At 39.5% G+C, this 26,403-nt stretch overlaps 1 protein-coding gene across 1 annotated transcript in view; it reads right to left on the bottom strand.

The window, feature by feature from the left end:
• The window catches only part of clstn2 (calsyntenin 2), a 381,240-nt gene that overhangs the window by 1,904 nt on the left and 352,933 nt on the right, over positions 1-26,403 (bottom strand). The window contains exons 12-16 of the mRNA XM_036597461.1: positions 12,736-12,944; positions 10,897-11,064; positions 7,942-8,087; positions 7,705-7,828; positions 1,001-1,188 (exon numbers count right to left, since the gene is read on the bottom strand). Coding sequence (XP_036453354.1) covers positions 1,001-1,188; positions 7,705-7,828; positions 7,942-8,087; positions 10,897-11,064; positions 12,736-12,944 — 835 coding nt within the window. The remainder of the gene's footprint in view (positions 1-1,000; positions 1,189-7,704; positions 7,829-7,941; positions 8,088-10,896; positions 11,065-12,735; positions 12,945-26,403) is intronic.

The following is a 26,403-nucleotide window of genomic DNA, read 5'->3' as shown; positions in this document are numbered from 1 at the left end:
CCCTGTCCAGAAAAATTCATCTCCATTTTTGTCGATTTTTATTTTTCTACAGCATTTGAATGCAGCAGCTGTCCTTTACACTGTGTGAAAATTTCATGGGGAATGGACCAATAGAAACGCTCCAAAATCACCTCTTTACATGGCATTAAAGTTACAAGTATAACACTGTTTTCGGAAGAAAACCCTACTTTACTTTAATGTAAGTCAATGGAACCAGACTTTTTTCCAAGTAATTTTGGGTCATTTCTTAGTCCATTTATCATGAAATTTAGAAAGAATGTAAAGGACAACATGTATTTTCAAATTATGTCAAAAAATGAAAAATGTCAAAAATGGAGATATGAGGTTTTCTTCCGACAACAGCGATAACTAAGTTGCTGTTTTGGAGATATATGTTTTTCTTTGAACAGTGACAATATGTTATTTGCACATTTTAATGAAGCTATGCATAAAAAATTTAGCTGAATTAACTGAGGATATGCCCTTCTATCTATGTTTGCTGTAGAAGGCTTAGTCGTAATACTGTGTTAAAACTACCTCCGCCAGGTGTTGGCCGTACATGAACAGTCTTCATGGTAAATCTGTAGAAATATCTGTCCGATCGCTATAAAAATTCACGGATGTTTGGGAATACAAGATGACTGAAAGCACATTCTACTTGAACCTGATTGACTACAAAAAATTTCTGTTACCTTTCACTCCATGCTACTTTGTGCTCCTCTCTCCCCTACTGTGTAACATTTAACACAGGGTACACTGTGCAGCCTTCAAAAGACACCCACAAGCTATTCATAGCCTTGTGTCATTTAAATTTAAAGCCAGGGACGACAGCACAGACCAGCAAATACAGCAATAGATTCTGCTGTGACACAGTCACAGGAACTGCTTATTATACAACTCAAATAAATGGTGTGTCCTTCAAATGAAATAAGCACATTCATTGCCCGTACTGCTGGCCAGATTTTCACTGGGTTAGTTAAAAAGCATGCTAATGACTTACCTCCATAGGATTGACGGTGATGGTGAGGGTAGAGTCGTCCCAGTCCATTTCTGGCTCCTTCCCTCCATCCTCATCTCCTTTCGTGCCCTCCTGGTGGGTGGTGTGAATGCGATAGATGCCCAGGACCACAATGACCACCAGGGCGGCGATGCACATCACTATAACTACTGTGGCTGCTGGGGGTGTGCCTGTGACCAAACATACACAAAAAAAGAAGGAGAATGTTTCATTATATCTCCCATAAGAATCACGGTCAAAGACTGCTGAAAAGTACAGATACTGAGATTGTAATTTGTAACGAGGAAGGTGAATAAATTTTAAGTTTTATGAAGGCCAACCAGTGATTATTTCTATAATAGGTTAAACCTATCAAACATTTCATTGGCTAATCAAAATGGTTGCGGTTCCTCCCACTTTGCTGATGGAATCATTTAAAGTTCCATCTGTGTGAATGGTTCCTTCTTTAATGGTGCAATGAAATAATGGATGCCTTATTGCCCCCTATACTTCCTATAGGGTACTGCAGTCTGTCAGAATGACCATGTATATCATAATAATAGAATAGAGGATTTTTAAAGTTCTATTTTCAACTAAATACTGCATCAAAAATAATATTCAATGTCAACATATTTTTCATAATCAGGGATTCCACAGTTTTTAGGAAATTTCAAACAAAATTTGTATGTGGCATAGTCAAAGACTGTGCTTTATTCAATGGGTGACACTTTACTGAAGGATGTCTACATAACATTTATAACATCTTACATAAACATGTTCATGAATATATAAATCAACCTTTATAAATCGTTAATACGTGTTTAAAATCATATATCTTTTAACATCTTTAAAGACATTAATATGAACTACGATGTCATTTTATTGAGAGACATTTTTCAAAGTAAAAGTCCTCATTTTTTAATCTGAAAAACTATATTTTTAGCAAAACCCCTCATTTCTGGACAGCCAAAATAAAAAAGACCTCACTTTACCCTTTTGGTCATCAAGTGCTTTAACACTTTTCACCTATACTTTCAACTTCTTTTTCCTTTACGAATGTTGATTTAAGCATTTATGAACATGTTATGAAGTGTTTATTTAAGATCTTATGAATGTGTTGTGTAGACACCCTTCAAGTAGTGTTACCATTCAATTTCCAGTTAAGTTATTCATTTGACACGGTCAAAAAAGTCCAGATAACATAGACTTATTGGAAACTTACATGGACACATCAACAACTAAATGTAATTTCAACTTATACAGGTTTTTTTTGTGACTTCTCTTTCACTTTATAACAGCTTCCATTCTTTTCAGGAGACTTGCTTTCAGAAATCAGCAAGGATATTTTTCCAACAAAAGTTGGTTGCGTTTTCTGATTCTCACGTTCCAATTCATCTGAACACTTGGGTGGTCAGTCCATTGTTCTGAGTACACCAGCAGCTTCTTTGTTGGATAAGTACATTTCGACATTCTCAGCAGTGTGCTTGGGGTCGTTATCTTGCTGTAGACCAGTTATCACCAACCCCCAACCCTGGTCCTGGAGATCTACTTTCCTATTAAATCTAGTTCCAACTATAATCTGCTGCACCTGCTCCAGTTAATGAACTTCTTCAGAAGTCCTTGATTGGCTGGAACAGATCCATTAATGTTATTCATATCGTATATCATTAGGTACAGAAGGGTTAGAATGTTAGATGCAGATTGGAACTAAACTCTGCAGGAAAGTAGGTCTACAGGAGGAGAGCTGGTGAGCACTGCTCAAAGAACAAATCTCTTCAAAATCAAACTGCACAATGTATCAAAATGGATCTTATCAGCATGCATAGTGCCCTCAATTAAAAGCATATACCAGATGTTAGCATACATCTCCAAACCTGATCTTCACTGATCCTCCACTATGCTTGACAGATGGTTGTACACATGGCTCATAGAGTCTTCCATTGCTTTGCAGCATACATACTGCTTTCTGTTACTTCCAAAAGTCTCAAATTTATACTCATCAGTCCATTAAACCTAACTCCACATCTCTTACTCAAACTGGGCATTAGCAGCTAAAAATATTCTAAAATATTTAAATGCCAAATATGCCCATCTTTAGACTTTCCCAGGACTTCACTAATATTTTCAGGACAATTTTCTTATTCCTTATTTTCTGAGTGTTTTCTGTGACTGGAAAACTGGTCTAAAAATTTCCACATTTTCCAGAATGTGCTCATAATCTACTTAATCTACTGTGGTATTGCCTACTCTGTCCCTCCCAATACTTAACCCTCTGGGGTCTGAGGGTATTTTCTCAATTCTTGCATATCTTCTTTAAATTTGCCTTTAAAGGCACTTGCATATAACATGATACCCACATGTTTCATATCAAATTACTACTACTAAAACCAAAGCAGCAAATTCAGCGGCTGTAAACATTTTGCACACCATTTCACATGTGTCTCCAGAGTCAAATGAATAAAGAATAAAGGGTTTCCAACGTGATGGGTAAGACCGCAGTCATTTCCTGCATGTCCACTGGTCAGTTTCGTCCAAAATGTAGACGGACACATGAATCTACCAGTCATGCACGGTAAAAGGCAGATGACGTATTTCTCAACCCGTCTTCATAGCCTCATAACTCCAGATGTGAGTCAGGATTTGTAGACTAATTATTGCAGCCCTAGTTTTAAGGCAGATTTAAAGTCTCTACCTTTCTATACTGTACATCACCTAGGAAGATCTGTTAAGTATGATTAAGGTGGAACTTTCATCACAATGGTTCCTTTGTTTCAGATAAAAAAGTCGTATCTATCGCAGCAACTAATATTAATTATCAATATTACAAATCAGCTGCACTCTCTGCCAATATCAAGGCTGCTGTGGCTTTCCTAAGTAACAGTTTATAGCATGTTGTGGTGACCTACTTACTAAACAGGATGGAAAAAGTCTCCATCCAGGATGTTGGTTGTAGATGGCTTCAAGCAGAGCAGTGGCAGGCTATCAGTATTACAGTTAAATACATTAAAAGCATGTGCCCAGCATATCAATTCAAGCAAAGCACAAGGTCAAAGAGGACAGGGAGATGTTGCTGTTATCAAGTGAGGCCAGACTGCTACCTGCTGTTTCTAGATCCTTTCTCCACTACTGAGTAGGGGTGCATGATCAAATGGGCCAGGATCAGAATTGACCAAAATTTGCTGGCTGACCTCTTGTGATTTTATATCTTGAGTTGCATGAGGCGGCTAAGTACTTGCTTCGTGCATTTACTTTTATTGGCCATTGGTACTTTGGTTAATGAAAAGTAATACAAATGTGCTAGGATTCATATTTGGCCCTGTTCGTACCTGGTATTAACATCCATCTCAAGCAGACAGTAAGAAGTACAGCCATTTGTACCTGGCAGAGATGGGGACTCAAGTCAGCAACTCAGACTTGAGTCACATGATGACTGACTCACGAATCAACTAGGCTCGAGACTGAACACTTGCGAATGGTCAGATAAGTTGGTAGCGAATCCAGCTTAAGTAAAATTCTCTACTAAAGACTCAAGGCACAACTCAGATTCGGACCCTAGAGTTTCAAGACTTGCACTTGCAATCCAGAGATTTGAGATTTGATTCAGACTTGGACACCAAAAACTCAAGACTTGAAACCCAGAAACTTGAGACTGACTTGGACTTGCATCCCAGTGACCTGAGACGTGCATGTGCAACCCAGAGACAACCTCACCTCAGACTTCGAGCCCAGATACTTGAGACATGCATGCACAATTTAGAGTCTTGCATCTTAGAGACTGGAGACTTGCACTCGACAACCCAGAGACAAGAGACTTGGCTCAGGCCCGCACCCCAGAGACTCAGGACTTATGCACAGCCCATAAATTTGAGACTTAACTCAGACTTGCAACCCAGAGACTTGAGACTTGCACTCGCAACCAGGACAGACAAATCAGACTCGCACCTCAGAGACTTGAGACTTGAATTTGGAACCCAGCGACTCAAGATTCACCTTGGACTTGGACCCCAGAGATTCGAGACATGCAAGCACAACCCAGATGCGTGAGAATTAACTCAGACTTGCAACCCAGAGACTGGAGACTTGCACTTGCAACCTGGCGACTCGACTCAGACTTGCACTTTTGAGACTCGAGACTGGCACTTGGAACCCAGAGACTCAAGATTCACTTCGGACTTGAACCTCAAAGACTCAAAATGTGCCTGTGCAATCCAGCGGCTTGAGACTCAACTCAGACTCGCATCTCAGAGACTTGTACTTGCAACCCAGACACTTGACTTGGACGTGGACCCCAAAACCTCAGGGCTTGCCACCAAAGATTTGAGACTCATCTTGGGCTCGCATGAATTGACTCTAGACCATCTCTAATACCTGGCAATTCTATGTGTCTCAAGTGTGTCTCCAGTCACCATCTATGATTGGATTTTGCGTCTTTTGAAACGGTGTCATGTACATGACTGACTACGTCAGTCTCTTGCTGCTAGCTTGTTAGACAACAATGCACCATAAGACCTTGTTGGTTTACATGTACAGGCTGTTGAAAATGTTCACATCACATGGATCACTAGTGCAGATTTTAAACAAAGTGGAAAGGAGATGAAGAAATAAAAGAAGAAAATGTTCACACTGGTAAAGTTCTAATGCTATGTGGTCATGTGCATCTGAAGGTCACTACATCTAAAGGTAATTTAAGTAATTCTAATCACAATACTTCACTGAGAAGACCCTGTTCACACCTTTACATAGCGTTGCCCACCCAAAATGCATCTTATTGTCTGGTGTGAACAGGGCCTATTATACTCTTACAGGCTATAAGAACCACGTTAGCACTACATTCTATATGTTCTATGTAAATCTTTGGTTATTGTGCATTGAACACTTAGTTTGAAATGTGTGAAAGTCCACAAAAGCCACCAACAGATATGTTTTATATTACTGTTTTCAATTTAGCCTGGCAAGTGTGAGGTTTGTATTTAGATCCTATACACAATGTTTTGGAAAGAAACAACGTTGTGTTTTTTTTGCATGTTGCTTTCAGAAATTTTTGGCTAATAACAACAGGTCAAAAAACTGATTTAGCTGTAAAGAAATTGGAATTGGCCAGAGAAATGAATGATAGATGCACCCCTACCACTGAGCATTTCTCATTCTGTCAGCTTTTTCTCCACCTCTCCCTCTACACTTCTCTCTCTCCCTCTCTCTGGGAGCTGGATTCTGCTCGTTGCAGTCATGTGTGTCCCGTGTGCCCTTGGGGAGATCACTGGTGTCCCTGGTGTGTGTTTGTGTGAGCTGGAAAGCTTAGTCTAATCCTTGCAGCTCCTCAACACCAACAATACATCCTCGCCAGGGCCTGCCATCCACTCACGCCAGCGCGTGTTTGTGTGTGCATCGCTGCATGCGGCGTTGCCTAGCATTACAGATCAGGTTGGCCAAATAATAGAACTCTGTAATGAACATGAACATGTTTACTGCCTATCTGACACCCACATGTTGAACCGCTTTTCTCCTTATGAAACAGCACAGCACTACAGAATTAGAAAAACGGATCATTTCTTTTAACCCCTCGAACTCAAGGAACTATGGGCGATTCCATTTTGCATTACTACATAATTTATAAATTCATTTGCTTTATTTAATAATGCATAGCTACTGATAAATTCATAACAGTTGCTGAACAATAAACATTATGACTAAAGTGATAGGTTAGCTCAAAAAATTACACAAATAACCATTCAATTCAAAAAAGTCCATCTGTTAGCTTTTTAATTTTGCTAATGTACCTAAAAATATAAGTGGAATCTTATACCCCACCAATTAGCATTGTTCAAACTGTTTCTACTGTTACGCAACATGCTTTTTGGGGGCAGTCGTGGGCTGGAGGTTAGGGAACCAGCCCTCTGACTGGAAGGTCGCTGGTTCGGTTCCCTGAGCCGACAATACGTGACTGAAGTGCCCTTGCGCAGGGCACCTAACCCCCAACTGCTCCCCGGGCACCATGGATAGGGCTGCCCACCGCCCCGGGCAAGTGTGCTCACTGCCCCCCACACGTGTGTGTGCTCACTAGTGTGTATGTGGTGTTTCACTGCATGGCTGGGTTAAATAAGGACTAATAAGGGTCACTTAATCTAAAAAAATGAATCCCTTTATCCACTTTTATAGATGACAATATATCATATGTTGTCAGAAACAGCATAATTAAGCCTATTTGATACAAAATAAAGGAACCATATTGTACATTTTTGTGTATTTTATTCCATGTATGATGTTTGTATGAGTTTATGTAACAAAAACAGTCATAATCACCTTTTAACTGAGTTAAACCAGCTGTTTTTGTTACTGTGCCTTCACAGAAGATATATATGAATGATCTTTGTTCTGATTGGCTGTCCTGTATTGTGCCTAATTCTGGGTGGAAATACTCCTTACAACTTCAATTTTAGAAGCTGTACTAGGCTGAACTGCTGTAGGCTGAATAGGTGGACATGTGTAAATGTATTTTTTGGGACATCACAAAAACAGTGGATTCAAATCAGGCCGTTTTTGCAGCTTATGCGGACTGTATGAACTGGGGAGTGAACTGTATGCTTAGCACACTATACCACTGCATGTTTGAAATGTGTCAGATTATCACTCCAATAACTGAATAAAAAGCCTATATTATGAGGGGTTTCCAAAAAAGTATAACATACTTCTGTTGCGGGTGTCCTTACCTGAGATGTGGTCTGAGTTGACAGTGTGGACCACCAGCGGATGATGCACGGGCCTCATGTACTGGGATTGAACGGCCATGTGATTGACATGCTCTACGGCTTCTGAGCTGTGCACTACTCCAATCTGTGAGGCAGGACATGAATAAAGAGATTATTGACAGATATGCTGGACCAAAGTGCAGGAAAGTTGCAGAACGCAGGCACACAAAAGTCCAGCATGTAAGGAAAGACTCTGACCTCCAGGTTAAACTCATTGCTGGTGTAGCGGCCGTTGAGTTCAGAGCAGCTGAGCCGGAACTTTCTCTCCGACAGGCCGGCCGGCCGCCAGTTGCGGTACCTCACCTGCCGGATGGCCTGCTCGTAATGTGCCATGGAGTCCACACCTGAGACCAGATGAACACACCACACAGGTCATCTATCAGTGACAAAACACTTATTATCTCTGCAACTATGAGTGAACAATATGGCCAAAATATAACATTGCGATACTTTCATAACACATTTTCATGATACATCGTGATATTTAGTGTTTTCTGAGGATTGCAAACAAGTCAGAACAGACAAAAATGCACCAGCAAAACAGCAGTGCCACGTTTTCAAAAAGGCTATGAAAAACAACATATGGTATAATAATTTTTAAATGAAATGTTTAAAAAAAACAATAAGGAAAAATAAATGAAGAAAATAAGTTCATGGCATGACATCCAATCAGCAGTGTATAAAATTACTGTTCTCTGGCTGCCTCTATAACTGATCTAAATTAGTCTTTGTTATGATACACGTAGGTGTTTCAGTGTTCTAGAGGTCGTGATGATGATGCCCATAATACACTCAGAAATGAATAAACATGACAGCAAATAACGCATCACCTTATTGAAAAATCATTCGAGACAAAGCCATTGGAATATAACTCACGGAAGCTCTTTACACCACTTCACAAAGTGTCATGGCAATCTGAATGTCCTCTCAAAATGACCAAATTGCTCTCGAGTGGAGAGAGGAAAAAATCTATTACTGCGTGTGAGCTTGGGATTGCAGATTCTGAATAAAAAGCTTGACTTTTAAAGACCAACACTTATCAGGGATAATGAAACTAAAGAAAAATCAGATGATTTTTTGAATCTGTGGCCCAAGAAATATAAGGCAAAATCAGTTTTTGAATGGTACTAGATGAAAGGAAACTGCTTCATAAAGTCATTGTTTTTCTGTAATTATACAAAATACTAATATCCATTTTGCTCTCTATTCCATGGATAATTTGATGTTAAGCATCTTTTTTAACCTTAATGTATAAAGCCTGCCTACATTCTTTTAGTATATCATAGTTATTCTGTGAGCTTTTCAGTGGACATGGCTACTGTATATTATATCTGTATTTTTACTGTATTTTTTCGTCTTTCTTCTCAGTGGTAGACTTTATTAGTCTGTAATGAATGTGTTGAGAAGTAAATACTTTGTGATAGTGTGTTATTTCATTATTTGTTATATTTTATGCAATATTGTTTCTCATTTTAAACTTGCATTCTCTGCTGAACATGTAGATTGTAGGTTATAACAGAAAAGCAGCTTTAACACAAGGCTGCATATTAGATTAGGTTATCATATGTAATTTCCTGAAAGAAGTGGCCATTTGGATGAGCTGGATTAGTTTTGTCAGTGGAGGTTGTTTAATATAATTTGTGGCTAATCTGATTGGAAAAAAACATATCTGTGGAGTTGACCACAGATATGTTTTGACCACAGATTGCCCAGGTCAGTGTTACATCAATTGCAGGGCACCCTCAATAACAATAACAACACAAGACATGGCTTGTTTATTAGCAGGTTTTCAGATTTTACTGTTCCATTAGCATGAGGTGGATTGGAACAGAACTATTACTGAGGTACCACCAGCTCAGCCAAATACACAAGGCCACAATTATTACTGTCAGACCCTAAAAATTATGTGTAGAATGGAAATTACCTTGCAAATTCATACAGGATTTAAATTTTCTCCAAAATTAGTATTACCAGACTATAAAAATATACACATACTGCAGCTTCATACTGGATTAAAATTAATCCACTCCATTACTCAAAAGCTACACTGCAGATTAATACTGATCAAAATTACTGCACAATTATTACTGTCAGGCTGTTAAAACTACACACACTGCAGATTCATACTGCATTAAAATCACTTCACAATTGTTACTGTAAGTCTGCAAAAGCTACATAGACTGCAGATTCATACTGGATTAGACTCACTCAGCAATGATTACTGCCAGAATATAAAAACATATTGCAGATTCATACTGGATTAAAATCACTCCACAGTTATTACTGTCAGACTGTAAAACTACACACACTACAGATTCACACGGGATTAGACCCACTCCACAATGATAACTAGCAGAATATGAAACTACACACACAGCAGATTCATACTGATCACAATTACTGCACAATTATTACTGTCAGACTGTAAAAACTACACACACTGCAGATTCATACTGGATTAGACTGACTCTGCAATGATTACTTCCAGAATATAGAACTACACACTGCAGATTCATACTGGATTAGACTCACTTCACAATTGGTACTGTAAGGCTGCAAAAGCTTTAAACACTGCAGATTTATACTGGATTAAAATTAGCCCATAATTAACACGGTCAGAGTGTAAAAAACTATAGACAGTGAAGATTCATACTGGATTAAAATTAGTCTACAATTAATATGGTCAGAGTGTAAAAAACTACACACACTGCAGATTCATTCTGGATTAAACTCATTCAGCAATGATTACTAGCAGAATATAGAACTACACACTGCAGATTCATACTGGATTAGACTCACTCTGCAATGATTACTGTCAGAATATAGAAACTACACACTGCAGATTCATACTGGATTAAAATGACTGCACAATCATTACTGTTAGGCTGCAAAAACTACACATATTTCAGATTCATACAGGATTAAAATGACTTCATAGTTATTACTGTCAGAATGTAAAAACTACAAGAAAGGTCCATACTGGATTAAAATCATTAAAATCACACATTTCGTAATTGTATCACTTAATTACAGAACCTCTCCAGGTAAAACTAATCCAGCCTATTCAGCCCTTCAGTATGTGCAGCCATAGAACAACGCACAGTGAGACACTACATATGACTGCTGAATACACACAACCCAGATGTTCCTTACCATAGATTGAGATTCCAGAAGTGGAGTTGGTGGCGTCTAGATGCTTGCCCAGAAGTGAGCTGTGGTGAATCTCCAAACTCTCATGTTCTGGATTCAACTCCTCTCCAATTACGAGCACATCACAGTAATCAAGGTTATGCATTACCTCCAAAACGCCAGGTCTGTGGCCTGTACACACACACACACACACACACACACACACACACACAAACACAATCTATTTAGTCCTCCACTGTTTCCAGGTGCGGCCATTGATTGTGTATGAGTTTCATTTCTGTGATTTATCATCTCTGGGAAGAGGAGCACGATGCATTCAATAAAACTAAGGTGCGCGCTTTTGGTGAACTTTGGATAAAACAGCCCACCCATAAAAGTAATTGACTCAGCATCGATGTAATAACTCTGAGCCGAGTGTAAATTATCGGGCTAATAATCGACTCCGTCCTTGCAAAAACTGTGGATGAATATAAAATAAACACACTATGCAGTATTCTGCACATGACACATACTGAGCTCTGACCCCCTGTTTCAATACTGTTTTTTTAAATATATTAACCTCTTAAATGGCCCAAAATTTTATTACACACTTCTATAACCTGAGAAAAGTTCAGCCTGTTTGCACTGAAGTCCCTGTAGTTACTGAACAACAAGCCTTAGTACATAGACTTGGTAGACTTCAGGAGCAGATCTAGCCCAGAACTGTTCAAATCCACAAAGAAAATGGCAGACAGCATTGTTTGTTATTGAGAGCAATAACACCTTTCAAAATACTTCATATTTTAACTTTAATATTCAATTTAATGCATTCAAAACGTATGTACCCTGCTTTAGAAGTAGAACCACAGTGCATTGTCCTTCTTTTTTGTTGTTGCTAGCCCTTAACTTGCTAAACAGCTAATTTGCTAACTAGCAAGCTAATAAGTAACAATGTAAGTGACAAAGTTACCTGCTAGCTTGCTAGTTCACAAGTTAGGGCCTACACAGTTAGCAACAAGAAAAAAGAAGTGCAGTACACCATGGTTCTCATTCGAAAGCCTGAAAAATGAATTATTCACAAAGATAATCTTTGCCTAACTAGCTAATTAGCTCACTGAGCCTGACCTTGCTCCATCCCTGATGAAAAACACCAGCACAGACAAGCATGAATTCCAAACTAGTCTAAACTGGATCATGCTAGTTTATGCTGGTCTGGTGCTGGGGTCTGGCCTAGCTGGCCATACCAGCATCCAAAACACGACATACGCCAGTTTGGTGATCAGCATAACAGTTTCCCTTGTAATATTTTAATTCTAACGTTGAATTGTGTTTCTATGTTTAAGCTGGTCTATGCCTAGCCTCAGTATTTAGTTTAGAACGAGAACCATGGTGCATTGCCCTTTCTTGCTTGTTGTTGCTAGCTGTGTATCCGCTAAGTTGCTAACCAGCAAGCTTGCTAACTACCAAGCCAGCAAGTGACAAAGTCACTGGCAAGTGACAAAGTTACATCAGCTGTATTTTTATATGTGACTGCTGATGTAACTACTTTGCTAGTAACTTTGTCACTTGCTAGCTTGCTAGTCAGCAAGGGATAAGGGACACACAACTAGCTACAAGAGAAGTGCAAGGCACCATGGTACTCATTCTAAAGGTGAAGCCTAAGCCAGAAAAGTCAGTCATTCACAAAGATTATGTATGATATTGCTCAGAATGTAAGAAATATACATAAATATAAACTTTACTTGGCAAGCTAAAAAGCCCATTACACTAGCCTTGCAACTAGTCACCTCCTCCTCTTGTCTTAACGTACTGTTATTATGTAAGTGCTATGCACTTTTTGAGTAGGCGTGCATGCTGTAGTACCTGAGCTGAAAGCATTGTCACTCTTGGTGACGGTGCTGATGATGCGGATGTCTTTAAACAGGGTGACTCCGGTGGGGGTCCGTAACTCGGCAGCGGGCCACGTCACCCGCTCCACACCTGCAATGGTGATCCGAGGCTCACTGGGAGGCAGAACCATGACCACTGCTTTTATATCCGGGATGGAGATACACGTGTCCTCACCAAAACATCTGCAGAGATAAAAGACTAGATTAGTAATATCTCTCAGACTGTGTTTTATGAAACATCCAAAATATGACACATGCTATTCCTACAAGATGGTTAGATTATACTTTCATAACTACTAGATTAGACTACTGTAATGTGTTACTGGCTGTTGCCCTCTTGGCTTTCAAAATAACTCCAGCTAGTTCAGGAAACAGCAGCCTGTGCGCTTGCCAAGAAAAGAAAGTTGGAGCATATTACTCAGATCTTAATCTGTCTACATTGGCTTGCTGGTAACTTCTCTATATAACTGTATAGCGCTTTTTTGCAACAGGCATTGTCACAAAGCAAGTTTGCAGAAAACAAGAACATGAACAAGCCGAAGGTGATAGTGGCAAGGAAAAACTCCCTAAGAGCAAGAGAAAGAAACCTTTAGAGGAACCAAGAATCAAAAGGGGAACCCATCCTCCTCTGGTAGACACCGGATAGCGTTGTAGCCTCATATCTCCAAAACGGTACATTTTCAGGAATCGGAAAAACCATCCTGAATTTTCAATGAAAGTTACTGTAGAATATTTTTGACACCATTGGTGTTGCTCCATTCATCATGATATTTTGACAGTGTAAAGGGTGGTTAAATAGATCGTTAATGATCTGTTAACATGTTATAGCCCATATATATATATATATATATATATATATATATATATATATATATATAGTGTTCCATGACATCTATAGGTGTTTGTACAGTACAGAGTTCCAAACTGCCACTGGAAGCAACAACAGCGCAAGAACTGTGTGTCAAGTGTGGCATAAAATGGGTTTCCATGGCTGAGCAGCTGCACACAAACCTAAGATCACTATGTGCAATGCCAAGTGTCGACTGGAGTGGTGTAAAACACACCGCCACTGGACTCTGGAGCAGTGGAAACGAGTTCTGGAGTGAATCACTGTGAGAATCACTGTTCTCTTTCTGGTAGTTTCATGGACAAATCTGGCTTTGGGGGATGCCAGGGGAACACGACCTCCTGGAATGTGAAGTGTCAACAGTGAAGTTTGGTGGAGGAGGGATAATGGGCTGCGTCTGTTTTCCAGCCCCTTAGTTCCAGTGAAGGGTGATGTTAATGCTACAGTATAAAAAGACATTTTTGACAATTATATACTTCCAACTTCCAGCAGCAGTTTGGGGAATGCCCTTTCCTGTTCCAGCATGACTGTGCCCCTGTGCACAAAGCAAGTCCATAAAGACCTGATTTTAACAAGTTTGGTGTGGAGGAACTCCACTGGCCTGCACAGAGCCCTGACCTCAACTTTAATGAACACCTCTGAGATGAAATGAAATGTCGATTGTGAGCCAGGCCTTCTCATCCAACATCAGTGTCTGACCTCACAAATGATCTTTGAAAGAACGGGCACGAGTTCCCACAGACACACTCCAACATCTTGTGGAAAGCCTTTGAGAAGAGTGGAGGCTGTTATAGCCGCAAAGAGGGGTCCAACTCCATATTATTGCCCATGGATTTGGAATGGGATGTCCAACTAACTTACATAGGTGTGACGACGAGGTGTCCACATACTTTTGCTTACTTACTTATAAGTCATTTATAAATATCCTACAAAGTCATTTTACTGCATTCATCTGTGATGAATAACTACTTCACTAATTCAGTTAGTCAATTATGTCAATTATAGTCTTATAAACTGTTAATGACACAAATTAAATTAAATTCTATGAATTTTAGGCTTTATTAGATCACATTCTTTATATATCAAGTAAATGCAACAATAGCTTTGAGACAGTATTTGATTAACGGATAAAAGTAAATTAAAAGACAGAAATAGCCACATTTTCTCTCTTCATATAGTAATTATCACCTCAAAGCTCAAGATGGCACATAAATCCCACAATGCAACACCTCATAGGTGACAATCAGAAAACAACATGGAGATGAATACTGTCAGGAAAGGTTGAAGACTGTTAGAAATATAAAAGTAGAAAGGAACATAAGAAACAAAATCAAGGCAGTAGATCTAATTGACACAATTTGTATACATAACTGGAGGCATGTTATGAGAATTGCAATTATTAGTTATAAACATGTTGTTAAGACCTTCTCAATCAACTTTTTAAGCATGAAATATCATAAAAAAATTGACATACCAGTAAATGGTCAATTCCACAGAATTGCAGTCCCACAGTGAAAATACATAATTAAAAAATGAAGCATTCAGACATTAGATATTTACAAGCATTATGTTATGATGTATGCAAATCCAAGGCATTAATACATATAGTAATACACAAAATCATCCTGTATTGGGAGGTGGCTGTTCCACACCCTATCCCTTAAATTTCTACATGTGAAAAAGTTTATTATTTTTTTAAAAGATCGTTTTGATTTCTATTAAAGCTGAAACATTTAGATTTATCACAAGTTTAATTTTTAAATAAAAAAAAATTAAAAATGCTGTTCCAGGTTTTCACGCCACTACCAAAACAAAGAGAGTTTTAGTCTATAGGTGGAGCCTTATTTTAGCCACACCCCTGAGGAGCCCAGCATCTGGCCAGTCATGTGGTGTAAACGGCAGACATGACCTTTCATTTAGCAACATTAGCTTTTTGGACTGAACTATTCCTTTAAGAGCAAAAAATAAATAAATAAATAAACATCTTAAGGAACCTCGGGAGGGTGCTCACACATCAGTCAATGAAGAGTGACCCATAGACAGTCCTGCTGGAAAACCTGAACCCCCTCCAGCTTCATTATGCTAAGCAAGAGGAGCCTGAGGGCTCCTGGGATTAAGATAGGGATGCACCCCCCCCCCACCTAATCGGTAATTACTCGCTTTCAAGGGTGACTCCAGAAGAGTGGCCCAAACACTTATTTATTCAATTATTTACTCAGCTCTCTAATTAAAAACTGCTTGTTTGTTTCTGCACAACAGCTCCTTTTCTGCTGGAGTGATACTCGAGGCATGCCAGAGGGCCGGCCGCTATCTCCTGGCACTAATTCCTTAGGCTAACCACTTTTCCTCGCATCGAGGAGAATGGCCTTGAACGCGAGGGACGGGGAGGGAAGCGGTGTGCAAAATTGTGCGGAACCAACAAAACAATTACACCTAATGGCGGCCGTTCAAACCGCAGAGGAAGGCAGACAAGGTGTAAAAGCTTTTGTCCGCATGCCTGGTTCAGCGAGCTAAATAAATAGAGCCAGGAAGCAGGCTAACTAATTAAGGGAGTTTGAAGGGAAAAAAGAACGGCGCAGCAGTCTCTCTTCATTTGCAGAGGTGATTTAAGAAAGCCTAAGCCAAGTTTAGGCCGTTTACAACCGCGGCGGTCGGCTCTGTTTATTGATCAGCAGGGAACATTCTCAATTTGAACACTGCCGCTCACGGCTAAATGCTGGACTAGCATTCCAGCACATCACTAACTCTCTTTCTCCCTACTGCTAAGTCTCATTTGGATGGCCACTGCTTCGGAGCAGTGGGATCCAAGATAGGTTCCATTAGCCTGCTGTCAGCCCACATGCAACAATGTATAGGGGACAAATGAGGCCCTATAAGGGGTTGAGCACACTCTGAGGGTGGAACCGGAGGAGAATAGGTAGGTATTTGCTGCTGCTCTTAAGCCACAGTTAGACCTAAACAAAGTAAAGTGACAGGTGCACGTAAAGCAAGACAAAATTTGGCATAGGAATGCAGGCCAGCTGAACGAGCAATGATCGATAGTCTTGTACTCGAGTCCGGTCTTGTTTTGATCTCAACAGTATGTTGGTTTGGCCTCAGGTTTAAGGTGGATTTAAGATTGGTCAAGTGTTTTTTCTTTCTTTCCATGACAGCACAGCTGTGTAAAGTGAAGGCCATTTGAAACCAGAAGCAGGAAACATCAGTATGGCACTCAAGCACCTTCACATCGCTGAGCATTGAATAGCTACCAGCCAGTCATGTGATATAAACGTTAGATATGGCCTTTCATCTGTAACTGGATTATTGTCAGTCGAAACTTTTCTTAGTAAGGGTCTCAGTAAGTCTTTTCCCAAAACAGTGGTCTGGCTGATCAACTACATTTAGAGCAAGAGGAAATTGTGTGATTAGCTATGGTTCTTTGGGGCAGTCATGGGCTGGAGGTTAAGGAAACCAGCCTTGTGACCAGAAGGCACCGATTCAATCCCCTGAGCTGACAGTACGTGACTGAAGGGCCCTTTGAGCAAGGCACCTAACACCCCAACTGCTCCCCGGGTGCCATGGATAGGGATGCCCACCGCTCTCGGCAAGGGTGCTCACTGGTGTTTCACTGCACGGATTGGTTAGATTGCAGAGCCGAAATTTCTCTGTTGGGGACTAATCAGGGTCACTTAATCTTTAATTTTGGTCAGAACTCCCAAATCAGGCCCAAGAATTTTCCGTCAGTGCCCAACCCAACTCGACACAGCACCATGTTTTGAGTCTTGACTGATATAGATTCTGACCCGAACCATATTGTTGTGTTTTGAGTCCCAAACTAACCCAAGTACAACAAAAGTCTGTCTGAAACTGCCCCAAACTGGAAACCTGACAGGACAGTGCCTCAGTGAAAATGTACTGAAAGTTACATCTATCTAAAAATGACATAATACAAAAGATATACAGCCATATGCAAAAGTTTTTTTCACGCTGTCATTATTCATTATAATGCAATTACTGTTTATTTGCTGAATTGGACATACTGAATAAAAATAAAACACAAAAATGTGGCCTGTGTAAAAGTTATGGCACATTTATATATATTCCAAAGTGCAAAACTCAAACTAAAATAGAAATATGCCACATGCAAGTTTGTTTGCTGTAGAGGACATGACAACTTATTTTCATTTAGAAAAATATTCTAAAAAATGACAGGTGTTTCTGTCCACATGTACAGGAAGTCAACTCAACGCTATGGGTCTGAAAGGATGTGTAGCTGTCAAGAAGCTCTTACTGAGACAAAAAAGAAACAAAAAAGGACATATGCAAATCAAACAAAGAAGCTGCTGGTGTTCTCAGAACAAAGGACAGACCACAACATCAGTCCAGACCTTAACAACATCGAATGCGTTTGGGCTTATTTGGATCATGAGAAGCAGAAAGTTCAACCAGCTTCTAAGACTGCACTTTGGAGGTGTGGAAAAATATCCCTGCAGATTTCTATGGAAAATTGAAAGCAAGCCTCCCAAAAAGGTGTTAAAAAGGTAAAGCGTAGACTAAATGAATGCTGAAAAAAATGACAATGTATTTTTTTGAAAAATGCTGGGAAATGACTTTGATCGTAAATGAAACAAATGAATGAGTGCGTTTACATGCACTCAATAATCTGATCGTAATTGGATTTCTGCAGTTATCTGATTATTTAAATGGTCATGAAAAGAGCATACTTCGATTTCTTAGATCGGAGTAAGGTCTAGAAATCTGATTAAGAAATCTGATAAAGAGAGCTGGATTTTAGCTCAGTAATCAGATTTCTCAGTGCATGTGAACTCTTACTCTGATTTCTTTCTGCGTGAAAACAGACGGAGGTACCAAAAATAAGTAAGCAGCGTTGCTGCAAGATGCAGCAAAACACTTTTGGAAACACGCTGAAACCAACTACATGCTTGACAGAGTGAAGGATTTAAATATTTTTCACCATCTAGATGATATATGTTCATATTTTCAGGTAAAGTGGCGTAATGTTTAAAAAAAAAGCTGCAGCATGAAGTTTGAGTTTTACATTAGGTTTACATCACGTCTTCTTCTGTGAGCTTACTGGCTGGTTGCAAAGCAGAAATCTGATTACTGCCTGACTCATGTAGACTCATATTATTTGATTACTCAAATGTATGTAAACGCATTGATCAGATTACTGACAAAATCTGATTTTCTACAGGTTTCAGATTATTAAGTGCAAGTAAATGCACTCAATGACTTTTGCAAAGTACTATGTCATCAAATCTGCCTAATCAGTTTTGACTTTCAGACTTTGTTTTCTGTTTGCTTCAACATTGAATATGTCCATGTGAACACTAAGCAAACCAGAACAAAAATGCAACAATATATAATTTTCTGCTTTGATCTGAACCAAGGGAACCAAACTACAGACATCATTTGAGTTGTGGTTAAATGTAATATTTCTTGATGCTTTGAATCAATTCCTAAAGAATCATAATTAAATAAAACCAAATTAGAGATCAGAGATTTACACAATCAGTCAACATTTTTTGCACAACATAGAAAAAATACATATCCAGCAGCTTATTTTGCACTAGATCAAAAACAAATAGAGACAGACAGGAAGATGGAGTCATACAGATGAGGCAAGAGAGTTGGCAGAGGCTGGATAGACAAGACTAAGGCTGAGATCAGAGAAAGCAGTCAGAGAGCCGATGCCCAGTTGATTGCTTTGATATCACCAGCAAAGTTTCACATCAACAGCACAGTCTCTTCTAGAATGGACTGCTGTGTTGTTGTGCCATGTTGTGCAGTAAATAGCCTTTGCTGTAACAACTCCTCAGATCTCTGATGCAGTAAGTTTTAAAAGAGGAAAAAAAAGATTCTTGACTTTAATGTAAGTTAATTTAAAGAGATTTCATTCCACAAAATGATGCATTTATCTTTACACTTATGTAAACAGCAGCTGGCATTCGAGTTATGTTTGAATGTGTTAATATGACAGCCATGTTATGCGTTGCGTTGCCATGGTTTGGTCTGCTGTGCTGTTCTACGCTACTACACTGTGTTTGGCTGTAAACCAAGAACTCGATATTGTTTCGTCAGGGCTGTATGGAAGCAATTAGCACTGGTGCTATGAATGTTGCATGTGTTTTAACTAAAATCAAGTGCTGTGATACTCAAATAAAACCTTACAATTCTGCTAAGAAGTATTAATCACAGTTTGTAGAACAATTTGACATTTTAACAGCAAACAAAGCATGTAAAAGAGTTTAATGTTAATGTTTATTTTGTGAAACATGCAGAACTTTGCTCTAGCATTTTTGTGCATCATTAAAAGAGACGAAACCCACATATGAACCCACACCAGCAGGATTTCTTGAATGGTCGCTTGAACAGATTTCAAAACGGGATGCAAAATAGTTTAGTTCCTAAAGCAGTGGTGTCCGAACTTATCCGCAAAGGGCTGGAGTGGCTGCAGGTTTCCACTCCAAACAAGCAGGAGCTCACCTGATTCTACTTCCTTAAGCAACTGGTCAGTCTTCAAAGAACTGATCATGTGAGGTCCTGCTTTGTTAGAAAGAAAAGCTGCAGTCACACAGGTCCTTTGGTGTTGACGTCAGTTGGACTTGTTGTTCCAGCACATCCCACAGATGTCTGTACAGTGTCCAGTGCACTATCCTGCTGAAAGAGGCCACTACCTTCAGGGAATAATGCCATGAAGGGGTGTTCCTAGTCCTCAGTGATGTTTAGGTAGGTGGCACTGTCAATTAGATATCCATATAAATGCCTAAACTTGACGTTTCCCAGCAGAACATTGCCCAGAGCATCGCACTCCCTTCACTGGCTTGTATTATCCCTCAATGCATCCTGGTGCCATCACTTCTCCCAGGTAAACGATGCACACATACCCGTCCATCCATGAGATGTGAAAAAAAAGAGGGACTCATCAAACCAGACAGCTTTCTTTCACTGCTCCAAAGTCTAGTTCTGATACTTACGTGCCAATTGTAGGCACTTTCGACGGTGGACAGCGGTTAGAACGGGCACTCTCATCAGTCCGTGGCTAAACAGCCCCATATTCAGCAGCGTGAGATGCACTCTGTGTGACACATTCCTCTCATGACCGTTCATGTGACTGTTTCTGTTTGTTTACAGACGTTTGGATTCAGTCTCTAGTGTCTCATTTACCTGACGGACTACAGCTACCAAAAAACCACTAACTATGACTGTGCTGAGGAGATGACTTGGGCAGTGGGAAAATGTTTGCACATGCTATATAGTGAAAACAGTTCACAAATGAGCATATAGCATTTGACAAAACATCTGGATGGATGTTGGACACTACATAAAGTTCTATGATATTTTTTTTTCATTTCTCGCAGCACGTGCAACAAAATTTGATTGGATCTACAGGGTGGTGTATGTAAACCTCAAACAATGACAAAAACAGAAACATGTAGACTCTAGTTTAACCCTCGTGTGGTGTTTGAGTCTGTGGGACCCATTTTCAATGTTTACCGAAAGAAAAAATGATGCGATTTATTATTATTTCAACCTCAGATTCTTGGCCTTTACTCATTTTCTGTGAAGAACATATAAAATAACACATTTTCAGTGACTTCACACTGTTCACCCCCCCCCCACATTTATATTACACGTGGTGCTGGGGTGAAACCACAGGGAATAAAAGTGAGGAGGTGCTGTGTCCTTCACTCTGTTCTCCTCCTACTTGGCCTGCTGTCAGTGTGTGTGTGTGTGTGTGTGTGTGTGTGTGTGTGTGTGTGTGTGTGTGTGTGTGTAAGTGTGGACAACATGGACAGGCTGCTGACTGGCTACAGCTGCTAAAGGAGAACCCTATGCTGGCCACTTGTGATGTTTTAAACATCTGGTATTTTTACATAAATTGTTATGGCTGTATTGATTTAAAAACCAATAATGTGGTGGGTCCACCAGACCCACGGAGTAACAACAACATCACCACCACACAAGGATTAAGCTTGAAATTAAACTTTGTTGATCTCAAATGGCTGATAAAGTTGTTTACAACATATGAAACTTTTTAAAAGTTTTAACACAACGTGTTTTGGATGTGTCAGAACAGTGGTCACTAACCCTCCTCCTGGAGATCTGCTCTCCTGCAAAGTTTAGTATCTAAAATGCTGCCTCCTTCTTACCACACGCCAACTTTAATGTATCTGATTCAGCCAATAAGTGACTTCTGAAGATACAAATTATCTGGAGCAGGTGTGGCAGATTAAGGTTGGAACAACATTCTGCAGGAAGGCAGATCTCAAGGACCTGGTTTGGTGACCAGTGTTGTAGAATATGTGAATATTTGTAATAATAATCAAAAGATTAAATGATAGTTGCACGCCTAATGTTGTGCCATACTGTATTACACTGTGCTGTATTGTGTTCCAAGCTGGTTGCTATGCTGTACTCTAGGCTGCTGTCTTGTATTGTACAAAGCTGCGCTATTATGTATGTATTATGTAGTATTTTGCTGTGTTGCAATGTATTGCATGGGCTATTCTGAACTGTATGGTACTGTCCAATATGGTAATGTCCTGTGGTGTGCTGAATGCTATTGCACTGTGTCTCAGAGCACATTGTGTTTCAATGGGACTTGTGTCATTAGCTGCTGTGGCAGCCCTGAAGTTACCTCCCGATGCACGGCACACCATTAAGGACTGACACAAAGACATAGACCAACCGCCTGGTTACCAGCACTTTGCACAGACATGAAAACTAGGACTGTATAACATATTGTCTGTGGAGATTTGTTACAGGATTGGACTAAATGCCTCTCATCTATCAGATTCAGTAAGTTAGCAGATCCTCTACAGGGAACAAACATAAATATGGCATTATTTGTTGGTTTTTACATATTTGACGTAAAATGTGCCATAACATAACAACGGCACCAACCATTTCAATAAGACTATAAGTATTTTATTTTGTTACAACTATAACAAAGTAAAACAACCCCTCAAATTTACCGTATTTGAGCTAATTTAGTTAAAGTAAGTGAACATTCAAGGGAAGTTAATTATTAGCCTAGCCAAGAAACCCAGTGAAACTGTTTGTGTATATTGGGCATCCAATCTTCTTTCTACAGAAGCCCAGAGAGGCCATGAGCTGTTGCTATAATTTTCTGAATTTTCAAGATCGTGAAATTTGTTATCTTGCGATCACAAGATAGTTAAGTCTAACAGAAGTGAATGTAGCATGTACATCACATCCTAACAGCAAGCAAGCCTTCAAATGTAGTATCGCATCCCACCACAGAACCTTGAGGATGTCTACAAGATAATTGTTGTGATCTCAAGATAACAACTTTGTTTTACAGTATATATTACATAATGTAAACAGGTACCTCTCAGAAAGATACAGAAGTCCAGAGCAGCCATGAGGTAGTTTTCAAGATAGTTAAGACCACAACTTAACTAACTTGTGATCAAGATAAAGTTGTTATCTTAAGATCACAAGATAATTAACTCATGATCTCAAGATAACTTCTGTTATTTGTGATCACAAGATAAGTTGCGATCACTTATCACAAGACAGTTAAGTTACAAGATAGTTAAGTTGTAACAAAGTTATCTTGAGATCACAAGATAATTAACTTGTGATCTTGAGATAATTTTGTTATCCTGAGATGACAAGATAGTTAAGTCATGATCTCAAGATAACAATGCAGAAAATTGTAACTACCTCATGGCCTCTCTGGACTTCTGCATCTTTCTAAAATGTTTACTTTATGTAATATAACATATTTTAGTTATAAAAAAATCCTTCCTCAAATTTATAAAATTTTTTTGGGTTTAAAAATCACAGCTAACAATAACATAGATAAACGATAACAGCCGGTATCTTTGCAGTGTTGTGATGCAATGCTGCCTTTGAAGTCCACTTTTGTATTGCACAAATTATCAGTATTATTGTTATTTTCTGGTTTTATTCTTATTATTGGTGCTATAGATGATATTAATAGTAGCTCAGATTTTCTCCAACCAAATGTGAGTTTGGTTAAACAGATACACCAAAAATCAAACTGCTAAGTAACCAAACTGTGAAATTTTACTCATTTTACTATCAGATTTGACCGTACACAACTTTAATGAAAGACCACCATTGGTTTTAGAGTGTACTGACCAATCACAATTCCAGGTGTTTCTGTGTGTACTTTGATTAAATAAGGTAAAAAAAAAGGTCAATCATTCTGGCTAAAAACTACAGACCAATCTTTTACCAAGTAACCAGATGTCTTTTCAGTACACTGCAAGGCACACTGCATTCGCAATATGTAGCAATGTACTTGCAGTAGTACTATCGTGTCCAGCCCCAACACGCACACATGTGTAAAACTCCATTTAAGTGTCCAGCACTTTGCTTCTCAGTGGTCAGGCCAGGTAAGAGACAAACAAACAGCATGTGAGGGGGTCCGACAGCATGCAGCTGCTCTGTAGTGTAGGAACGATGCTATCAGTAACCTAGGCAACCCCAGCGGCTCATCCCCAGACTGTGTGGATATCGATTAGAGCGAGCAGAGCTCTGCTTTTCTGTTCACAATATAGAAAAAATCCATTACATTTTTCATTTTTACCATAATTAATACCACTTGTTTTCCTTAGATCCAGCAAACAAAGGGGATGTGTGATCTATTCAGGAGACTAGTCACAGCAAACGTGCTTAAGTTGCATGGTAATGACATCTATTAAAAAGGCATCCCCTAAAAACACTTTGCGAGCGAACATATTTGACCTATTTTCTGGTTCAAAGAGGCATTGAGAAAGTAATTCTCCAGGGTGATTAGAGTTTTAAGCCCGCGCTGCTGTTTTTTTTACCACGTTTATATATTTATTTATCGGTGCGGCGCACAGATTGCAACACATCATTCATTCAAGAAAAGAAAACCGTATATGTTTGAAACGTGTCCAATCACGAAATGAGCCACTGCTCACTGCTAACTCATGTCAACCTGCGTTGAAAAGCTCCTCTTTGTCTGTGTAAATGAAGCAATTGCGGTGTAGACGGCAAACCGTATTGTTCAACGTTAGAAATCTGCAGGGTTGGTGAAGCATGATTTTCAAGGCTGGAATTTGTGCTGTGTGTTTGTGTTTGCATGTGGGAGGCGTTGTGTGTGTCTTTGCTACTGCTTTGTGACACCCTTGCAAAACATCCATGATTTGTTTTTGGCAATCATTTAAAAAAAAATGATAGAAAACACAATGAACTCATTTTCACATCACAGAAAATGCTTTCAAACGGGGGGAAGGCTGCGCGTCAAAGGTTTGGGGACAACCTGCTTTTTTGACTGTAATGTTTGATAAAGCAGCTATTTGCTTGTATTCAGGACAGATCTGTATGCAGACTTTTTGAGCACAGCAGGTAAAAGTGGCCCAAATCTGATTTTCTCACCAAATCCGATTTTTTTTTTGTTCGGCTGTTCACATTATCTTTTAAATGTGATCTGTATGTGACATCAGTCTGAACAGATCAGCTCCTAAACCGATCCGCATGTACAAAAGAACAATGCTTCACGTGGCGGCTTGTCCAGAGGTAAACAATCATGACGGCCAGCGAACGCCAGTCGCTCCCGGAGCTTTCAGTTTCATCTTCACCAGCATCACAGGAGCGATTAGAAAGTTCTAATGCTTGACAGCTGGGCTCATCATCCACAGTGTGTTCGAGTTTGCCGTAAAATGGGCACGTTATTCGGCCACGGGCACTTCTTTGGTTCGTGTCCTCGGATTCTTTAAACTTTTTTTTTTGATGCTGCAGCCTCGGGCCCCTCCGGCCGCGTTTGGCTGTTTCGTTCGAAATCTCTTAAAACACAGGGCAGTTGACGCATGTCGAGTTGTACTGACGTAAAAGTCGCATGAATTCCAATCTGGCTGTTCAGACGGAGTCGCATTGCAGCAGATCGGATACATATCGGATTTCAGTACCACATATGAAAGCGTCTCACATTGGAATTGAAAATGTCAGATTCAATGCGTTTTTTGCTGTTCACACTGACACACATGAGACATCTGCGTCACATATGAGGAAAAAGATCGTATTTTGGCCACTTTTACCTGCTGTGTAAACGTAGCCAAAGTGATGTGTTGTAGCACAAAATAAATTTAAGAATATTATCTGTATATTTCAGATATTTCAGATGGCCCAAGGATGTTACAAAACTAGAAAACCACCAAGAGTGGTTGAAAATTCCTAAAACAAGAATAGAAAGACTCCCAGCTGGCTACGAAACGGTTATGCAATCTGCCAAAGGGGGGTGTTACTACAACTTCATTTCCAAAAAAGTTGGGATGCTGTGCAAAGTGTAAATAAAACAGAATGTAATGTTGTGCAAATCATTTAAACCCTATATTGAACTGAAAATAGCACAAAGACAACATATCAAATGAGACATATCATTTTTTGAAAAATATATGCCCATTTTGAGTTTGATGCCAGCAACATGTGTCAAAACAGTTGGGACAGGAGCAACAAAAGAATGTTAAAGTTGTGCAATGCCTAAAAAAACACCTGGTGGAACATCTCAAAACTAATTAGGTTAATTGGTAACGGGTCAGTAACATGATTGGGTATAAAAAGAGCTTCCCAATGAGGCTCATTAAAGAAAATGGGGAGGGGTTCACGGCTCTGTGAAAGACTTTGCCTGCAAATAATGTTTCTCAATGTAAAATAGCAAAGAACTTGGGGATTTTATCATCTACAGTACATAATATCATTAAAAGATTAAGACAATCCTGAGAAATCTCTGTATGCAAGGGACAAGGCCGAAAAATCAATATTGGCCGACTGTGA

The sequence above is a fragment of the Colossoma macropomum genome, unplaced genomic scaffold (assembly GCF_904425465.1).
Source record: "Colossoma macropomum unplaced genomic scaffold, Colossoma_macropomum, whole genome shotgun sequence".
In the NCBI taxonomy this organism is placed as follows: domain Eukaryota; kingdom Metazoa; phylum Chordata; class Actinopteri; order Characiformes; family Serrasalmidae; genus Colossoma; species Colossoma macropomum.
The sequence above is the reverse complement of the archived record's forward strand: the minus strand, read 5'-3'. Positions and strand labels throughout refer to the sequence as shown.